Source organism: Pongo abelii, chromosome 1, assembly GCF_028885655.2.
Source record: "Pongo abelii isolate AG06213 chromosome 1, NHGRI_mPonAbe1-v2.0_pri, whole genome shotgun sequence".
In the NCBI taxonomy this organism is placed as follows: Eukaryota; Metazoa; Chordata; class Mammalia; order Primates; family Hominidae; genus Pongo; species Pongo abelii.
The window spans coordinates 204454167-204474653 of record NC_071985.2 but is presented as its reverse complement, the minus strand read 5'-3'; the positions used below and the strand labels follow the sequence as shown (position 1 = coordinate 204474653).

The 20487-nt window shown below is 43.8% G+C and overlaps 1 protein-coding gene across 2 annotated transcripts in view; it reads right to left on the bottom strand.

Annotated features, from left to right (window-relative positions):
- SRSF4 (serine and arginine rich splicing factor 4) overlaps positions 1-14225 on the bottom strand; it is a 34016-nt gene extending 19791 nt beyond the window's left edge. Inside the window, exon 1 of one of the 2 annotated variants that reach the window (XM_024249222.2) lies at positions 13745-14225. In XM_024249222.2, the coding sequence (XP_024104990.1) occupies positions 13745-13851 (107 nt within the window). In that variant the 5' untranslated portion in view covers positions 13852-14225. The remainder of the gene's footprint in view (positions 1-13744) is intronic. The other variant, XM_024249223.3, reaches the window with a different exon arrangement.
- Between the last annotated feature and the right edge of the window lie 6262 nt (positions 14226-20487).

The following is a 20487-nucleotide window of genomic DNA, read 5'->3' as shown; positions in this document are numbered from 1 at the left end:
TCTCGAACTCCTGACCTTGTGATTTGGCCGCCTCAGCCTCCCAAAGTGCTGGGATTACAGGCGTGAGCCACTGTGCCCAGTCATGTTTCTGTAGCTTTTTAAGTCTTGTTTTTGTCTTTGTGCTTACCTTCTCTTTTGATTATGAGCTCTTCACTAACAAAAACAAAGGCTAATATCTGTTGGCTATTTAGCACAGTGCCTGGCACAGTAAATAATTTATCCATAATATTTCATTCATTCGTATATCAAATGTGAAGAATGTATTATTCTTCTTCCCATTTTACAATGAGAAACTGAGGCTTGGAGAGGCTAAGCAACTTGCTCATTTTCAAGGAGCTCATGAGTGAAGGAGCTAGATTTGAACCCAGACCCATGACTCTAAAAACCCCAGCTCTAAACCACAAGGTTCTAATTCCTTTTTTTTTTTTTTTAAAGATAGTCTCGCTCTGTCGCCCAGGCTGGAGCACAGCGGCGCGATCTCCAGTCACTGCAACCTCTAACTCTGGGCTCAAACAATTCTTGTACCTCAGCCTTTAGAGTGGCTGGGACTACAGGTGTGCACCAACATGCCCGGCAAATTTTTTGTGTATATATATATATATTTTTTTTTTTGGAGAGACAGGGTTTCACCATGTTGCCCAGGGTGGTCTCGAACTCCTGAGCTCAGGCAATCCACCTGCCTCAGCCTCCCAAAGTGCTAGAATTACAGGCATGAGCCACCATGCCCGGCCTTCTACTGTATTTTAAAGGCAGATGCTTCTCTTCCAGTCCTGTGTACCATCTTTTTTCATTCAATAAATGCTGCTGCTTGACTTAATGATACTCTAACATCAGATAAAGTCAGGCTGTAGTAAAGGTTTTTGATATAATGGGGTAAAGTCTCTAGAGAAAAAAGAAATTGACCTTGGGGCAGGGTGAAGCACCTCTAAGCTGGGGGTATGTGACAACCAGGTTACTTTCACTCGTCTTTTGGTTCCCATTAGCCAGTGTCAGCCATCTGGTCCTTCCGAAAACATGTGTGGGTTCAGAACATAACAGACTAGAAGAATAGAGGAAAAATAAGATTATTCTGTGCAATCCCCATTCTGGAGGTCCCATATCAACCCCCGGAGTCTGTCTTTGGTTCTAAGGCTCAGCAAAAATTAGACCAGCATAAAGAAGATGAAGACTTGGACCTAGACGTGGTGGATGTGAATGAATATTGGCAATATTATGTATTTAGGAATGTATTTAATTAGTTTTGCAAGGAATGGTGACTCGAACCAAAAAATATAAGCGTGAATGGTAGGCGGGAAATGGGCCAGAAATCAAAGAATACTAGAAAGTTTACAGACTTTCAACTATACAAAGGTTAAAGCAGCAACCAGAAAAGTACCATGCAGATGATAAACATCTAAGATGTGATTTAATTTTCATTAACTAAAAACTATTTTTAACATGCAGCCCACTAGGCCTCTTCTTCACATTTCTTTGTAATAATAACTACTCCTATTTTTGAAAGTTTTACGATGTATAAAGCATTATGCTAAGTGCTTTACACACATTATAGCCATTTAATTTTCACAACTCTGAGGTTTACTGTCATCTGACAGATCAAGAAACTAACTTAGAGGAGGTGAGTAACTTGCCAAGGCTATCCCAAAGACCTGGGATTCTTCACACCCAGCTAACCTAAAACCTGCATTCTACCACCACGTTCTAACCGCCTCCTATACACCAATGAAAAGAAGTGGTCCATAAAACCAGAGTTGGAGAAACGCAAGCTCTTGCACAGAAAATCAGTTTCATCAAATTATGTGCTGTAGTGTGGAAGACAAATGCCCACAGGAATATAAGCATCTTATGAGAAAGAGTAAGTGGCAAGAAAATACCATTTCTGCATGTGATGTGTGCTAATACCAGTAAGTTGTGAACATTTATTCTCTACAAGTGGAACCAAACCCATATGCCATCAAAATTTTAATACTAGTCTAGGAAAACAAAAAAAGGTAACAAATCATTAAGAAATATATCTCAGCAATGAGAACACAAATATATCAGTGGGAAAATTGAACTCATGATCCTTTCTCATAAAGTAAACCAACTGTTGAAAAAAAATCTCTAATAATGAACTAACCAAACTCAAGCCCATGGTATTGAGTCCACATTGCAGATAACAGCCCATCTCTAACAGAATATATATTCACATAGCAGGGTGAGAAAAATAGAACAATCATTATCCTAAACACCAAACAGTAAAACTAAATCCTCCCAGAATGGAAGGTAGAAAGGAGTCTGTATCAAATATGAATTTAGTCTTACTCTGTAACTGCTCTATGAGCCTATTTGCCAACTTTGTTTTAGCTATTCAAAACTTTCAAAAATGAACTAAGTCAGCTAAGGTATTTCACTTTTACACTGCAAATAGTTTGTGGATCAAACTATCATTACCCCCTGCAATCATAACTGAACTTTCTTTTTTGATATTTTAAAGTCAACATGGCTTTCCTGAAAGGGAGGGCAGATACAATCATCTGTGTCCATTTCAATTTTCTGACACTTTTCAACACTAAGGATAAATGAAATTGAAAGGTTTCAAAAAAGGGGAATCAACTATTCCCTGATGACACACTAAAAGTTCATGAAGACTCAACCACAAATTAAAAACGATTTGAAAAAACTCAAGAGATGAAAGTCACATTACCAATTTAGAATAAAACTCTTGGGATTTAATATAGAATTACTGTATCTGTTATTCCTACTTAATTAAATAAAGGTTTACACTCTGCAGACAGCACTACCTGATTCCACACAAAAGCTACAAACAAAACCAGTTCATACTTACCTCTTAAACAACACAATGAGCAGGCTGCCAGGTGTTAAAGCTTCATAAAGATGATGCCTCTTGGATCATCTTGGCTGTATGAGGCACCATGTCCCTCATAAACGCCCCTGGTCCCTGGGCTGGAGTCTGTTTCTTCATTTTCATTTTTGGTTAAAGATGCCACTCCCTATGCTTTTATTAATTAGTGGATGCCACTAATTAAGTATTTTAATGAATTTTTCAAATTCTTTTAAAATGGATGAATCAATAGCTTCATTTCAATTACATGAAAACCTTTCCAAGTCCATGCTTCTGGTCTGTGGTTCCTGACTCCCCTGCCTGAGCCTCCTGCTCTGTCTGCCCTCTTCATTCCTGAAGGCTGAATTCAAACCTCCCTCTTTCAGACTTCTTCTTCTCTCTAGGTCTTGGGGGTCTTTGTTCATGAAGGTCTCCTTTCTGGCATAAAAACCTAAACCCATGGTTGGGGACCTGGGAGAAATAAAGTGCCTTTCAAGTGCTTCTTCAGGCATTGTGTGCAGTTCAGAAATCTTTAGCCTGGGAGACTTTCATCTCAACACACAGAAAAGTCAAGTAAAACATTTCCTCAAACTATGGGCATACAAATTCAGAGCATAATCTAATCCCTCACCTTCAGGATACTGCAAGACCAGATGGCCCTAGGAATGACAATAGGGCAGAGAACATTTACTTGTACAAATCCTTCCTCAGCCAACCACAATAAAGCTGATACCACCTTATAGCTTTTCAAAAAGTAGCCTGAGGAGGAGAATCACTAGCAATCTCCAACTAAGGACAACACCATAAAAAATACCATCTGTCTCACTTTTGGCAGTAACTTGTCAGCTTGCTGGAAGCCTCTACAGAGACTAAAGGCTGAACAAGCCCGGAAACCTGAACTACCCTCTCAGCCTCGGAGGCAAGTTCCCAAAGAACAGGACTAAAGGAAATAGCATGAGGGAAGCTTCGAATGCCAATGCCCACATGTATCTAATATATGAATTTTAAAAATCTTCTATTTCCGGAGCTGTCAATAACTCATTTTGTAACCTTGGGCCAGTCATCTTATCACCCCATGCCTCAGTTTCCCCATCAGTACAAACTAGGGACAACACTTGTTTATAAAGTGCTTTGACATACTCAGTTGAAAAATAAGCCATACAAATGCATTAATATTTTCGAAAGTTTTAAGATTTCAGTGTTAGCTTACAAATTTGTAAGTATCACCCCAATGGTATTCTCTCAGATGCCTGGAGCACCTTTCTTCTGAGGAGCTCAAAGTACAATTTGCGGTTCTGGGTACCTGGAAGCATAAAAAAATACTAGAAACCCAAACCACATTTTATTACCGAGTCTATATCCTGTGCCTATCTTTTAAGAAGGGATAAATACTTCACATGGCCCTTAAATTCATACAATACCTCAATGAGAAAGGAGGAGCAAAACAGTATATTAAACTGAAGAATAGGGATTTTAAATGACTTAGGCAAATAATTACAAATGATGTTTATTCATACCACAAACTGAAGGGACCAAGAACCAAGGAGTGGAGGTCTTGAACCAGGGCAATTTATGCTAGCAACATTTGGTCAAAAATCTCAATGTGGTATTATCTCTTGGCATTGATTTTTCAAAATGACATAAAAAAATTAAATTCCCTATGTATTGGGGGAAAAAATACACTTTTTTGGGGGTAAGTTGACTTCAAAAAGTGACTTTTAATAAAAAAAATTTGATCACAATTGTAACAGTTATATTACTAATAAAACAATGATAGAATGGTACTTAACTCATAGTCCTCTCTCTCACTATTTATTATTCAGTCAAAAAAAACTTCCTGATTATTTTTCACTTGGTAAATTAGCATTTTTTATTTTTATTTTTTATTTTTGAGACAGAGTCTCACTCTGTCACCCAAGCTGGAGTGGAATGGTGTGATCTCACACTGCAACTTCTGCCTCCCGGGTTCAAGCGGTTCTCCTGCCTCAGCCTCCCAAGTAGCTGGGATTGCAGGAGCCTACCACCATGCCCAGCTAATTTTTGTAATTTCAGTAGAGACAGGGTCTCATCATGTTGGTCAGGCTGGTCTTGAACTTCTGACCTCAGGTGCTCCGCCTGCTTTGGCCTCCTAAAGTGCTGGAATTACAGATGTGAGCCACCACGCCTGGCCAGCAAACACAACAGGGGTACTCCATGCTGTTTAGGTGGCCATCACACGGGCATGCTCATACACTGCAGGTGTTAAGTGTAACTGGTACAGCTTTTCTGCAAAGTTATTTGGTTACAGGCACTGAGATACTCGAATATGTTCACTCCTGCTGTGACACATGAATTTTATTTCATGGAATCCATATGTACTCAGGGATAATAAAAATGCAAACAAAGTTTTATGCAGATAATACCCATCACAGGGTTACTATAACAGCAAGAATTAGGAGACCAAAAAAAGATAGACAATATAAGAGAAATGGTTGGGTAAATCATAATGTGGCCATACAATGGATTTTATGAAGCCATTAATAAGGAAGATTTTAATGTAATAGAAAATACATGAGATAAATTAAGTAAAAAAAGTGTGACACAAAATTGCACGTAAAAGCTCACCCATCTTAAAAGGATTCTTAATGATACTTTTCACTTTATGCTTTCATAATATCTAAATGATCTACAATTAACCTACATTTATTCTCTAATGAGTCAAAAAGGTTTTTTTTTTTTTTTGAGACGGAGCCTCGCTCTGTCGTCCGGGCTGGAGTGCAGTGGTGCGATCTCCACTCACTGCAAGCTCAGCCTCCCAGGTTCACGCGCCATTCTCCTGCTTCAACCTCCCGAGTAGCTGGGACTACAGGCGCTGGCCACCAGGCCCGGCTAATTTTTTTTGTATTTTTTTTAGTAGAGATAGGGTTTCACCATGTTAGCCAGGATGGTCTCCATCTCCTGACCTCGTGATCCGCCTGCCTCGGCCTCCCAAAGTGCTGGAATTACGGGTGTGGGCCACCACGCCTGGCCCAAAAAGTTTTTTTTTTTTTAGTTCTTTTTTTTTTTTTGAGATGGAGTCTCACTCTGTTGCCCAGGCTGGAGTGCAATGGTGCAATCTCGGCTCCCAGGTTCCAGCGATTCTCCTGCCTCAGCTTCTTCTAAGTAGCTGGGATTACAGCAAGTGCCACCATACCCAGCTAATTTTTGTCTTTTTAGTACAGACGGGGTTTTGCCATGCTGGCCAGGCTGGTCTCAAACTCCTGACCTCAAGTGATCCGCCCACCTCAGCCTCCCAAAGTGCTGGGATTACAGGTGTGAGCCACCGCACCTGGTCCAAAAAGTTTTTGAATTTGTTATGCTTGATAGGCTAAATAGACAAGCCTTAAAGGCTGCCAGATGATTTCCTCACATATAATTCTAAACATTTTAATTAGAAAAAATTAGTTTAAAAAATTATAATAAAGGGCACTGTTCAGAAAAGTAGGAACTCTTGGTGGGTGCAGTGGCTCACGCCTGTAATCCCAGCACTTTGGGAGGATGAGGTGGGCAGATCACCTGAGGTCAGGAGTTCGAGAACAGTCTGGCCAACAATGTGAAACCCTGTCTCTACTAAAAATACAAAAATTAGCGGGGTGTGGTGGCAGGTGCCTGTAATCCCAGCTACTTGGGAGGCTGAGGCAGGAGAACTGCTTGAACCCAGGAGGCAGAGGTTGCAGTGAGCTGAGATCATGCCACTGCACTGCACTGCAGCCTGGGAGACAGATTGAGACCCCATCTCAAAAAAAAAAAGAAAAATAGGAGCTCTTAAACACGGCAGGTGGAAACATAAATATTAATTTACTGAGTAATGGAACAGCTAGCAAAAGCATTAAAAACGTGTATATACTTTGACTCCCAAAGTCTACTTGTAGGAATCTGCCCTAAGGCAAAAAGAAATGTATACAAAAATTCATATAAAGGATATTCAACAGTATTATACATGCATAAAATAGTACAAAAATAAAGATAACCTAAATGCCTTGCAACATGGTTCTAATTATGTCCATTAAATAACATATGTATGTAGGAGTACTGTGTAGCCATTAGAAACCAGGTTGTAGGAGAATACTTAATGACAAAGGAAAAGGATCAAGCTGTTAGGGTGAAACAAGCAAATTATAAAATAACTTATAGTATGATTCCAAGTTTGAAAAAAAAGGAGTCGGCAGAGGCATAAGAAAAGGGAGAGACTGTGCAGGAGATAGGTCTTTTTTTGTTTTTTTTTTTTGATGGAGTCTCGCTCCATCACCAGGCTGGAATGCAGTGGCCCAATCTCGGCTCATTGCAACCTCCACTTCCTAGGTTCAAGCAATTCTCCTGCCTCAGCCTCCTGAGTAGCTGGGACTACAGGCGCGCGCCACCACGTCCAGCTAATTTTTGTATTTTTAGTAGAGACAGGGTTTCACCACGTTGGCCAGGATGGTCTCGATCTCCTGACCTTGTGATCTGCCCGCCTTGGCCTCCCAAAATGTTGGGATTACAGGCGTGAGCCACCGCAACCGGCCGGTGGGTTTTTTAATTAAAAAAAAAAAAGGAGACAGAATGTGTGCATGCACATGCCCATACCTGTATGTGAAAAAAAGCAAAACTAAAAAACCCAAAATGCAACGAGTTTCATCTTTGGATTTTTTTTGGTCCTTCTCCATATAAAAAAAATTATAATAGGCCAGGTGAGGTGGCTCACGCCTGTAATCCCAGCACTTTGTGAGGTAGATCACTTGAGGTCAGGAGTTCAAAACCAGCCTGGCCAACATGGTGAAACCCCGTTTCTATGAAAAATACAAAAATTAGCCGGGGGTGGTGGCACACACCTGTAATCCCAGCTACTTGGGAGGCTGAGGCAGCAGAATCGCTTGTACCTGGGAGGTGAGCCACGATCGTGCCACTGCACTCCAGCCTGGGTGACAGACAGAGAGAGACTCCATCTCAGAAAAAAAAAAAAAAAAAAAAAATTCCAATCATAAATATGTGCTACTTTGAAAATTAAGAGTGGGTCTTTAATTTTAACTATACATAAAGAGAGTTGTTCAAACATGCTTTTAAACAAAACTTGTTTTAACCTCTTCTTAAGATAATCCTAAAATTAATCCAGAACCAAATGTCTTCCTTGTCTTAACATAGACTCTAATGCTTTCTACTTGCCGGTGCAAATGGGATGCTATTTCTGAGGCTGGCAGAAGGGCTTAAAAACAAAAAGGTGGCCGGACATGGTGGCTCACACCTGTAATCCCAGCACTTTGGGAGGCCGAGGCAGGCGGATCATGAGGTCAGGAGATCGAGACCATCCTGGCTAACACGGTGAAACCCTGTCTCTATTAAAAATACAAAAAATTAGCCGGGCGTGGTGGCACGCGCCTATAGTCCCAGCTACTTGGGAGGCTGAGGCAGGAGAATTGCTTGAACCCAAGAGGTGGAGGTTGCAGTGAGCTGAGATTGTGCCACTGCAGTCCAGCCTGGGCGACAGAGCAAGACTCCATCTCAAAAAAAAAAAAAACCCAAAAAAACAACAAATAGGTGGTAGGGTTCCTAAAGGCAAAGTGTTTGCTTTTTCTTTTGTCACTCATTAGTTATAGCATTATCATAAAAATGATAAAGCACTTTTCTGCCACTTGGTGGTAGGTGAAGATAATCCCTCTCATGATTAAGAATACAGTAACCATGAATGATTAAGAATACAGTAACCATTTAATTCTTGGCAGAAGCCTTGGAATTAAAACTAAAAACTTAAAAAAAAAAAAAAAAAAATACTGTAACAGCTCATCTAACCAGAAACCAGCAACCTGGAACATTAAACTAACTATATACTTCCTAATCTGTCAAGAATTCCGGAGTCAAAAGAGAAAAATCCCTGTGTAGGTGCTGGGGTTGGCAGAAATTCTTCTCAGTATCTAAGGCTTAATAATGCCCTCCAGTGAGCAGTGACACACAGAACAACGACCTGCCTCACTCGAAGAGTCTTGAACTCCACATTAAAAAAGTTATGGTGCATTAAACAAGGGCGAAAACAAAAATTTTCTGGTAATAATTAGATAGCATGACTAAACAGACCACAACATCCCCTGAAAATTCAGGCTATTCATGATTTCACTGTTCCATGAAACAAAGGTTCTGAAGTTTAAATCCAAGTTTCCCTTGAGAGTTTTAATTCATGACTTTAACTAAAAAATAAAACTATAAATTTCAATGATCTGGGGGTTCATCCTCCTAGCTACTAGACAGGCAAAATAATCTTAATACGTGGTAAGTTTTATTCATTAACTAAAATATGGAAAAGCTAAGATAAAAATATCTGACTAAAACCAGAAGATTTTGTGACAAAAGGGCAACTAATGTACTCAAAATTCTTTCACACTTTACATGAAGTGGCTTATTATAAAAAATAAAATCTATATACAATCAAAGCCAGCAAAAGTTACCACAGAGCTGAAAGGGTATAAACAAGTGTTGCTAATATTGTTGTTTCCTTGACGTGCATCTAGGATTCCTGCCCCTCCCTTCACTACAGTGACTCTTTTTTTTTTTTTGAGACAAAGTTTTGCTCTTGTTGCCCAGGCTGGAGTGCCATGGCACGATCTTGGCTCACCGCAACCTATGCCTCCGAGGTTCAAGCGATTCTCCTGCCTCAGCCTCCCGAGTAGCCAGGATTACAGGCATGTGCCACGACGCCTGGCTAACTTTGTATTTTTAGTAGAGACAGGGGTTTCTCCATGTTGGTCAGGCTGGTCTTGAACTTCTGACCTTGGGTGATCTGCCTGCCTTGGCCTCCCAAAGTGCTGGAATTACAGGCGTGAGCCACTGCGCCAGGCCCTTGCAGTGACTCTTGAAGTTTATGGGGCGGGTAGAAATGTAGGAGACCTTAATGGGAACCGGAATGGTCTATATGATCCTGGGAGATCTTCATTGTATTTGTGGTCCCAAACCATCTTTCAAAAAGTTCTCTAAAACAGTGGCAATCTACATTAGTGTTGCCTGGTGTAATAAAATGGCAGGCAATGAACTCTTGCTTACATACCTCTTCTCCAAATCCTCTCAGGGTCCACAGAATCCTTTCCGAACACTAAATCTCCTTTGAAGAACTCATTTGTTTCCTTATTTGGTCATCTTCCTATTATACAAGCTTTTTTTTTTTTTTTTTTTCTTTTTGAGACAGTCTTGCTCTGTTGCCTAGGTTGGAGTGCAGTGATGCAATCTCCACTCACTGCAACCTCCACCTCCCAGGTTCAAGCAATTCTCCTGCCTTAGCCTCTAGAGGAGCTGGGATTACAGGTGCCCACCACCACACCCAGCTAATCTTTGTATTTTTAGTAGAGATGGGGTTTCACCATGTTGGCCAGGCTGGTCTCAAACCCCTGACTTCAAGTGATCCACCTACCTCGGCCTCCCAAGGTGATGGGATTACAGGTGTGAGCCACCGTGACCGGTCTAGACAAGCATTTTATGCCTTGTTTAATTCTAAACTTAACTTACAACCCTTCAGCCTAACATATCTACTGATACATCTCACTTCTACAAATCTGAACTCCAGCAATTCTTCAAAGACCTATCTAAAGCATTCAAAATCTGTTTCTGAGTTTCAATTACTTTTTTTTTTTTTTTTTCTTTGAGACAGAGTCTCACTGTCGCCCAGGCTGGATTGCAGTGGCACGATCTCAGCTCACTGCAAGCTCCACCTCCCAGGTTCACGCCATTCTCCTGCCTCAGCCTCTCGAGTAGCTTGGACTACAGGCGCCTGCCACCATTCCCGGCTAATTTTATTTTATTTTATTTTTATTTTTAGTAGAGACGGGGTTTCACCATGTTAACCAGGATGATCTCGATCTCCTGACCTTGTGATCTGCCCGCCTCGGCCTCCCAAAGTGCTGGGATTACAGGTCACTGAGCCCAGCCTCTGAGTTTCAATTACTAATCACAATCTAGGTATGCTCAAACATGCTTCTCAGTAGGGAGATAAACTGCCCTTCTGTTTGGGGACTATAAGCTTACATATATAGCTAAGTTATGCTTTTTCTTTTGTACTCACTCCTTCCTTTCAGACTCCCCAGCGTTTTTGCTATACAGGCAATTTTTACTTGAAATACATCTTTACCATTGGTCTTCTTCCCAGAAGTCGTTTTCCTCTGTAATGATTCCTCAATGATGCCAGGAGGTCATATTGTGTGCTGTTTGGTGACCGTCATACCTGTCTTTGAAACTCTAAAATGACTTCATTTCAACCTTGACTTTCAATGACATTTCACGCATATCATGGTTTGGCAGCATAACTGTAAGAATGAACAGTTCTTTAAAAAACCACCCAGGTATTTAGGGTCCTGAAAGGCTCTTTCCTCTTATCACTCCATCTTCCTTTTGGGTCGCTCACTTCTTCCTTCCAGAGCCTTTGAATTCCTACTCATTGATTTTGAATTTTTAGTGTAAAATCTTAATAGTCGTTGTTTCTGGTTTATGTTGTTAAATTTCTAGATTCTTCATAAGGCTCGATCCATGCTAGATTGCTTATTATTTTTCATAATTGCTTCTTACTGGACCATATCTTCAACACCAATTATGACATTAAAAAAATATTTTTTCCCTATTCATCAAAAAGCAAAAAAAGTCACCATTGTACTTATTTTATTAGAGATGGGGGTCTTGCTGTTACCCAGACTGGAGTGCAGTGTCACAATCGTAGCTCACTGTAGCCTTGAAATCCTAGGCTGAAGTGATCCTCCGGCCTCATCCTCTGAAGTAGCTAGGACGACAGGCGAGTGCCACCATGCGTGGCTAATTAAAAAATTTTTTTTCGTAGAGATGGGGTCAGGCTGGTCTCAAACTCCTGGCCTGAAGTAATCCTCACACTTCAGCTGGGATTACAGGCACAAGTCACCATGCCTGAACCCCAACTACGACATATACTATTCCCAGAAACCTAAATTTCTTCACTTCAAGCTCTAATCTATTCTTCAAAGCCCATTTCAACACATCTTTTCAAGCAAATCATTCCAAGCTTTACTAGTTAAGAGTTTAAAGCGAAAGCAAACATTTCTTAATTCAAAGTGCACATGTCATAATTGCTTAATTTATTCAAGAGCAGAACTGTTTTCTGCCTCCTCCCCCAATTCATTAAGCACAGTGGTGGACATTTTGTTGATGGGTTATCAATACATTTGGTTGATGAATCAGTTTCCCATTAACAGTCTTGTCATTTCCTGCACACTATCACCTGAGTAACCTTAGAAAATAGACCTCACCAAACACGCTTTATGTTATCAAACACCAACAAGCAAAGATGTTTCCTCATCCCTCTGATTATAGCTGCCACTTACTGCCTAAGCCAAACGTTTTACATTTATTATCTCTAATCTTCCTCTTCCACATTAATGAGCAACCAGGTTCAGAGAAGTAACTTGCCCATACGTAGTAAGTGGTGGAACCAGGATTTGACTTAGGCCTGGCTGGCTTCAAAATCCACACTTTGCCCACAAAAGTTAGTTATTCTGTCAATTTAGCTGGGCTCTGAAAAAAACTGGAGTTTTAACTTTCACATATATGATATGTACACAATAACGTCTACCCGCCACTTCAATATATCCTTAAGAACTGAACGTTTTACTGTAGAAAAGGAGTAGTTTTCTAAGCCTTTTACTGTAAAAGAAATCAGTACTTTACTAAAGACGTCCTCAGAAAGAAAACGATTCTTCCTAACGATTAATTTGAAATGACTTTTTAAACCAAGATAATCATTTCAGAATACGGTAGCTACCAATTTGTCTCATACTTGAAACATACTTAGGTAACCTTCAAAATGTTTCAGGTGTCAGTTGCTATACATAACCCTGGGGAGTAAACGGTAGCTATATTACTCCTGTTGCAAAGTAGAGGTTTTTTTTTTTTTTTTTAAGCCAAGAGTTCTCTAACACCCAAGGTTTAGTGCCCTAAAATGTCACCCCAGTCCTTTTAATTTTATATCCATGCCTTCCAAGCCCTACCTAACATCTCCTGGTCCCCAGTTTTCCCCGTTGAGTATTTTCTCCAGGCCTGATTCCTCAAGTTTTCCCTAAAACCTGTAGCTCATGCTGGCACTATTTTTGCCGAAGTAGATTTAAGAATACAGGTAATAGATCATACTCTGGGGGAGGCAGTAAGTTAACAATTTCGTCTCCGTCTGCGTTAACCAGACGCAGATACTAGCCAGGGTGACCACTATTCTCCTAACAAATTCTACAACGGCAAAGCAATTTTTCGGTAAGCTGGAGAACGGAAACCACAGCGTGGAAACTCTGCACGGAGTCTTAAAGATAAGGAATTAAGACTAATTTCCTCTTGCAGAGGGAACGGTGAAGGCTTTCAGCACGGCAAGACGATACTTTCGAAACTGTCACTAGACTACTCAAACTGGAGTCTCCCGCCCAAAAGAGCATGGCACACGGCTAAAAAGGGCCTCCCTCCAAGGCTCCAGTCCTCGCGAAAGACGCGCTGTGACCGTCTGATCCATGAGACTGGGCAAGAGGTGAAAGGGAGCAGGAAATCCTGTTTATTTCCAGTAGTCCTCAGAGCGGGAAAGGTTGGTCTCTACCCAGAGACGAATCAGGCCCCAGTTCCGGGCCTAAGAAGGGAAAACTCAGGTCTCCCGGGCGCCCTGAAGCTGTGCCCCCCTGCCTGGAGCACCAGCCCCACTCGGGCTTTCCTTCTCCCCGTCCCACTCAGGGCCTCAGCACAGCTCCCATTATGCCTCCACCACCCCCACCCGCGCAGGCGCAGTGGGAACCGGGGCCTACCCGCGCCCCCGAGGCGCCGCCACTATGGCGGAGCCTGGCCAGGCCGGTAGCCGCTCCGCGCGGACCAGGCGTCCCTCTCCCGTCGCCGCGGCCTCCCCACCACCGCTGGGGTCTGTCCCCGCCCGGCCGGACCCTCTTTCGCCCTCCTCACCCGTTCTTCAGATCCACCTCCAGGATCTTCCCGTAGCCCTTAAAGAAACGCTCCACATCGCGCTCCCGGGCCTGGTAGCTCAGGCGGCCGATGTACACCCGCGGCATCCCGGCAACGGCAGTGATGGCTGGCCCCGGCCCCAGCCCCCCTCAGGCGGCGGCGGGCAAAGCGAGAGCACGGCGGCGGCGGCGGCGGCAACGGGCGGGCGGCGGGACGGACGCAGCCGAACCCCGGCGACGTACGCGAGCACGGAGCTCGCGAGCGCGCGCTTCCACTTCCCCCGCCCTTCCCCTAGGCGGAGGGTAACCGGAGAGAGCGCGCGTTCGCTTCCCGCTCGGCCAGGACTGGGGGAGGAGCTTGCCCGGGGGCGCGCCGACGTGGGGCGGGGCAAGGTGATCGACAGGCGGCGCTGCAGCACGTCCTCGCGCGAGCTCGCCAAAGGGGTTCCTGCACCGCCTTCCGCAGCCAGCTGGCTTCGCCCCTCCCCCGGAAGTGTCGGCACCTCCCAGAGCCCAGCGAGCGAGCCTTCCTGCTTTTGTCCTTTGAACCGGGTGTGGTTTGGATTTTGGAGCTGGAGCTTTGGAATCAAACCTAGCTTCCAAACGATTGTGTACCCGTGACCTTGGGCTTGTTACGCGCGATGTCTCGGACCCTCCTTTATCTTTTCTGTAAAAGGGGGAGAGTAGTTCCTACCTTCCAGAGTTGTCTTGAGAATTATATGAGAATACGTACATAAAGCACTTAGTAGTTTCGTCATATCAAGTGCCCAATAAATGAGACCAGTATTATTTTTAAGAGAGGACACTGCTTAAATAAAAGCAGTGTGAGAAGCGGAGAAGGCTGGAGCTTTGGAGCTAGACTAGGCATGACGCCGAGTAAATTACTTGACCACAATCCAACCTTTTTTTTTTTTTTTTTTTGAGACGAGTTTCGCTCTGTCGCCCAGGCTGGAGTGCAGTGGCGCGACCTCAGCTCACTGCAACCTCCGCCTCCCGGGTTCAAGCGATTCTCCTGCCTCAGCCTCCAGAGTAGCTGGGACTACAGGCGCCTGCCCGCATGCCCGGCTAATTTTTGTATTTTTAGTAGAGAGGAGGTGTCACCATATTGGCCAGGCGGGTCTCGAACTCCTGACCTCAGGTGATCCGCCCGCCTTGGCCTCCCAAAGTGCTGGGATTGCAGGCGTGAGCCACTGCGCCTGGCATATCCAATCTATTTTCTAACCTGTAAAATTAGAATAATGTATACCCATCTCAAGGATTACACAGGTCATTAAATGGGGTAGTGTATGTGAAAGTACTTGGAACAGTGTCTGAAACATGGTAAGAGCTCAATAAATATTGGTTCCCTTCTCACTAACTCCATGTACCTAGAACCACAAAGGGTTTTGTTTCTTTGCTTGTTTTTGTTTTTTGCATATTTTGAAAGGATAACTCAAGGTTCAAATGATATACAGTGAAAAGTCTTCGCTGTCCACTAGCCACTTAGTTTCTCTTCCCAGAGGCAGTTTCTGAAATGTCCTTTAGGAGGTTAATTTACCCTTATAAAACAAATAGTAGGATACTATACGTATGGTTCTACACAAAATATATTTTGAAAATCATTCCATAAGAGTATAAAAGGACTAGTTTTATGGTTCATACCATTTTACACACAGTAATTTATTTAGCCAGTGCCCTAGTGAAGGACATTGAAATAAGTTCCAACCTTTTGTTATTACACTGCTGCAGTAACTTTGCATATCTCTCTCTCTCTTTCTCTATATATATCATCTATTCCTAGAAATAGGATATTTGGGTCAGAGTTTTTATAAGTTATTGCTCAATTCCCCTTAAGTGGCTGTTTCCTCATATCCTCATCAACACCGTGTTATCAAACTTTTTGATCTTTGCCAATCTGAGAGGTGAAAAATGTTATCTCCAAGTGGTTTAATTTGCAAATACCATATTTTGCAGAGATATGAGTCTCTCTTCATATGTTTGAGATATATTTTCCTATTTGTGTCTGTGTATATCCTTTCCCCATTTTTCTTATTCATAGGTGCTCACTATATATTAGGAAAATCAGCTTTTTGTCAAACGAGTTGCAAATATTTTTTCCATTTGTTGACTTTTGACTTTGTCAAGAGTGTTTTTTAGCCATGCAAAAACATTAGATATTTATGGGATCAATTTATCCATCCTTTATTTTTCTTTGATTCTGGATTTTATTTTTTAATTTTTATTTATTCTACTTTTTTTTTTTTTTGAGACTGAGTCTCGCACTGTCGCCCAGGCTGCAGTGCAGCAGCGCGATCTCAGCTCACTGCAACCTACGCCTTCTGGGTTCAAGCGTTCTCCTTCCTCAGCCTCTAGAGTAGCTGGGATTACAGGTACCTGCCACCATACCTGGCTAATTTTTTTGTATTTTTAGTAGAGAAGGGGTTTCACTATGTTGGCCAGGCTGTTCTTGATCTCCTGACCTCGTGATCTGCCTGCCTCGGCCTCCCAGAGTGCTGGGACTACAGGCGTGAGCCACTGTACCCGGCATTTTTTTTTTTTTTTTTTTTGAGATGGAGTCTCGCTCTGTTGCGCAGGATGGAGTGTAGTGGCACTATCTTGGCTCACTGCAATCTCTGCCTCCGGGTTCAAGCAATTCTCCTGCCTCAGCCTCCCAAGCAGCTGGGATTACAGGCATGTGCCACCACGCCTGGCTAATTTTTTTGTGTCTTTAGTAGAGACTGGGTTTCACCATGTTGGCCAGGCTGGTCTTGAACTCCTGACCTCAGGTGAGGTGGTGTGAGCCACCGCGCCCGGCAAGAAATCTATTTTGAAAGTAATAATTAGTGGCTGGGTGCGGTGGCTCATGCCTGTAATCCCAGCGCTTTGGGAGGTTGAGGCAGGAGGATCACCTGAGGTTAGTTCAAGACCAGCCTGGTCAACATGGGGAAACCCCATCTCTACTAAAAATACAAAAAATTAGCCAGGTGTGATTGTGTGGGCCTGTAGTTCAGCTATTCAAAAGGCTGAGGCAGGAGAATTGCTTGAACCCAGGTGGCAGAGGTTGCAGTGAGCTGAGATCGTGCCATCACACTCCAGCCTGGGTGACAAGAGCAAAACTCCATCTCAAAAATAGGCCACAGCGCCCGGCCTATTCTACTTTTTTAGAGATGGAGTCTCATTGTTTTCCTGCCTGGTCTTAAACTACTGGGCTCAGGCCAGGCACAGTGGCTCACACCTGTAATCCCAGCACTTTGGGAGGCCGAGGTGGGTGGATCACCTGAGGCCAGGAGTTAAGACCAGCCTGGCCAACATAGTGAAACCCTGTCTCTATTAAAAATACAAAAAATTAGCCAGACATGGTGGCAGGTGCCTATAATCCCAGCTACTCGGGAGGCTGAGGCAGGAGAATAGCTTGAACCCAGGAGGCGGAGGCTGCAGTGAGCCAAGATCGTGCCATTGCACTCCAGCCTGGGCAACAAGAGCGAAACTTTGTCTCAAAAAAGAAACAAACAAACAACTGGGCTCAAGCAATCCTCCCTTCTGCACCTCCCAGTGTTGAGATTACAGGCATGAGCCACTGCACCCGACCTCCTATTTATTATTTTATTTTTTAAATTTAATTTAATTTTATTTTTTGAGACAGAGGTTTGCTCTGTCACCCAGGCTGGAATGCAGTGGCATGATCTTGGCTCACTGCAACCTGTGCCTCCTGGGTTCACACGGTTCTCCTGCCTCAGCCTGCTGAGTAGCTGGGACTACAGGCCCATGCCACCATGCCAAGCTAATTTATATATATATATTTTAGAGACAGAGTTTAACTCTTGTTGCCCAGGCTGGAGTGCAATGGCACGATCCCCGCTCACTGCAACCTCTGCCTCCCGGTTCCTGCCTCAGCCTCCTGAGTAGCTGGGATTACAGGCATGTGCCACCACGCCCAGCTAATTTTATATTTTTAGTAGAGACGGGGTTTCTCCACGTTGGTCAGGCTGGTCTTGAACTTCCAACTCCAGGTGATTCACCCGCCTGGGCCTCCCAAAGGGCTGGGATTACAGGTGTGAGCCACCTTGCCCGGCCATAATCTTTAATTCATTTGGAATTCAGTAAGGTGTGAGGAACATAACATTCTTAAGAACTAGCAATCTGGCCTGGGCAACATGGCAAAAACCCGTCTCTGCAGAAAAAACAACAACAAAAAATTAGCCAGCCATGGCGGTGCATGCCTGTAGTCCCAGCTACTTGGGAGGCTGAGATGGGGGGCATCTCCTGAGCCCAGGGAGGTTGAGGCTGCAGTGATCTGTGATCATGCCACTGTCCTCAAGCCTGGATATCAGAGTGAGACCCCATCACATGCACACACACACACAAAAACAACAAAAAACCACCAAAACAAAAATCCTAGCACTAAGCTTGGTTGTTATATTAACCTATTGTACAGATGGGAAAGAGAGCCCTCCAGAGGGGAAATGCTTGTCCCTAAAACCTGCTCCTCCTTCCCCAACGCAAGTGGCACCACCATCAGCGAGGTGCCAAAGTTCAACCTTCAACCACTGCATTCAGTCTGTCCTTCTGATTATTCCTTCTAAATATTCACAAATTCATCCCTTCTTTCCATTCCCACTTCCCAAACTAGTTCAGGCCTCATCAGACTGTTCACAGTCAGGGCTTTGATATGTGCTACTCGCTCTGCTTAGAATACAGCTGGCTCCTTCTTCTTCAGGCCTCAGGCCTTCCTTGTCCACCTTATCTCAAGTGCTGTCTGTCATATTTCACAACACTTACTACACAGTCTGTAATTACCTGGTTTATTTATTTACTTGTGCATGGTCTTTCTCCACCACTGGAATGTAAGCTCGCTGGTCTCAGGGACCATGTTTTTTGTTTCCTGCTCTATCCCTAGCACCTAACAACAGTGCCTTTCACATAAAGAGTGTTTAAAATACTTATTGAATGAATACATAAATAATCTCTTACCTGGACTACTTCAATGGCCTCCTGATTCTGCCTTTTTCTCATGCCTCCCCATGAGACACAGACTCAGGGAAATTTGAACTCTCTTCCAGTTGACATGTCAAGAACAAAATCAAGGAGTCTTGAGAAGAGTGGGACCTCCAAGGCCACCTGTGGAACCAAAAGAATTGGGACTGTCTGCTGTAGTGACCAGATATGGTCAGGGGATCTGGCTTCTAGTGCCAGCTCTGCTGCCTGCTGTGTGATCTGGAACAACTCACTTCACATCTCTGGGAGGCTGCTGCTTCTGTAAAGTGGTGACATTAACATCTCAATGACACAGGAAAGTTGTAAGAATCTCTTTTTTCTCTTTCATAAAGCGCCAATGTCTCCTTTCTACTTACCTTTCAGCTAGCCCTGCTGTCTTCCCAGGAATGTTCCTGCCTTCAGATGCAAGCAGATATTGTGCCAGGACTGAGCCTTCTCTTCTCCACCATTTCCAGCTGCTCTGGCTTGGCCTAGTGCTTTACTCAGGGCATGGTGCCTGACAATAAGCGTGGGGCTGGTGGGTGTTCTGAGAGTTTCCATGCACAAGTACAGCCTGGCACACACAGGTTAACGCAAGAGCTTTTTTCTTTTCTTTTTTGAGACCAAGTCTTACTCTGTTGCCCAGGCTAGAGTGCAGTGGTGAGATCTCGGCTTACTGCAACCTCCGCCTCCGGGTTCAAGCGATTCTCATGCCTCAGCCTCCCGAGTAGCTGGGACTACAGGCATGAGCCACCATGCCTGGGTAATTTTTTTTGTATTTTTAGTAGAGACTGTGTTTCACTATGTTGGCTGGTCTCGAACTCCTGACCTCAGGTGATCTGCGCACCTCGGCCTCCCAAAGTGCTGGGTTACAGGCGTGAGCCACCATGCCTGGCTGCAAGAGCTTTATTCTTCTCGGCCTCAGTCTTCCCCTGAGGAAAGTGGGTGTAATTATCCCATCTCCCAAGAAAGAACACATTTATCAATTTTTTTTTTCTTTTTTTGTTGAGACAGAGTCTCACTCTGTCACCCAGGCTGGAGTGCAGTGGTGCGATCTCGGCTCACTGCAACCTCTGCTTCCTGGGTTCAAGCGATTCTCCTGCCTCAGCCTCCCAAGTAGCTGGGACTAAAGACGCACATCACAGGCTGTGCACAGTGGCTCACGTCTGTAATCCCAGCACTTTGGGAAGCCCAGGTGGGTGGATCATGAGGTCAGGAGATTGAGACCATCCTGGCTAACATGGTGAAACCCCGTCTCTACTAAAAATACAAAAAAATTAGCCTGGTGTGGTGGCGGGTGCCTGTAGTCACAGCTACTCGGGAGGTTGAGGGGAGAATGGCGTGAACCCAGGAGGCGGAGCTTGCAGTGAGCCGAGATTGTGCCATTGCACTCCAGCCTGGGCAACAGAGCAAGACTCTGTCAAAAAAAAAAAAAAAAAAAGACGCACACCACCATGCCCGGCTCATTTGTGTATTTTTAGTAGAGATGGGGTCTCGCCATGTTGGCCAGGCTAGCCTCGAACCCCTGGAGAGACCAGATCTTGAGCAGCCTCAAGGATCATGGGAAGGATTTGGAGTTTACTTTTTTTTTTTGAAATGGAGTCTCACTCTGTTGCCCAGGCTGGAATGCAGTGGTGCAATTTTGGCTCACTGCAACCTCCACCTCCTGGGTTCAAGCAATTCTCCTACCTCAGCATCCCGGTGAGCTGGGATTACAGGTGCCTGCCACCATGCCCGGCTAATTTTTGTATTTTTAGTAGAGACGGGGTTTAACTATTTTAGCCAGGCTGG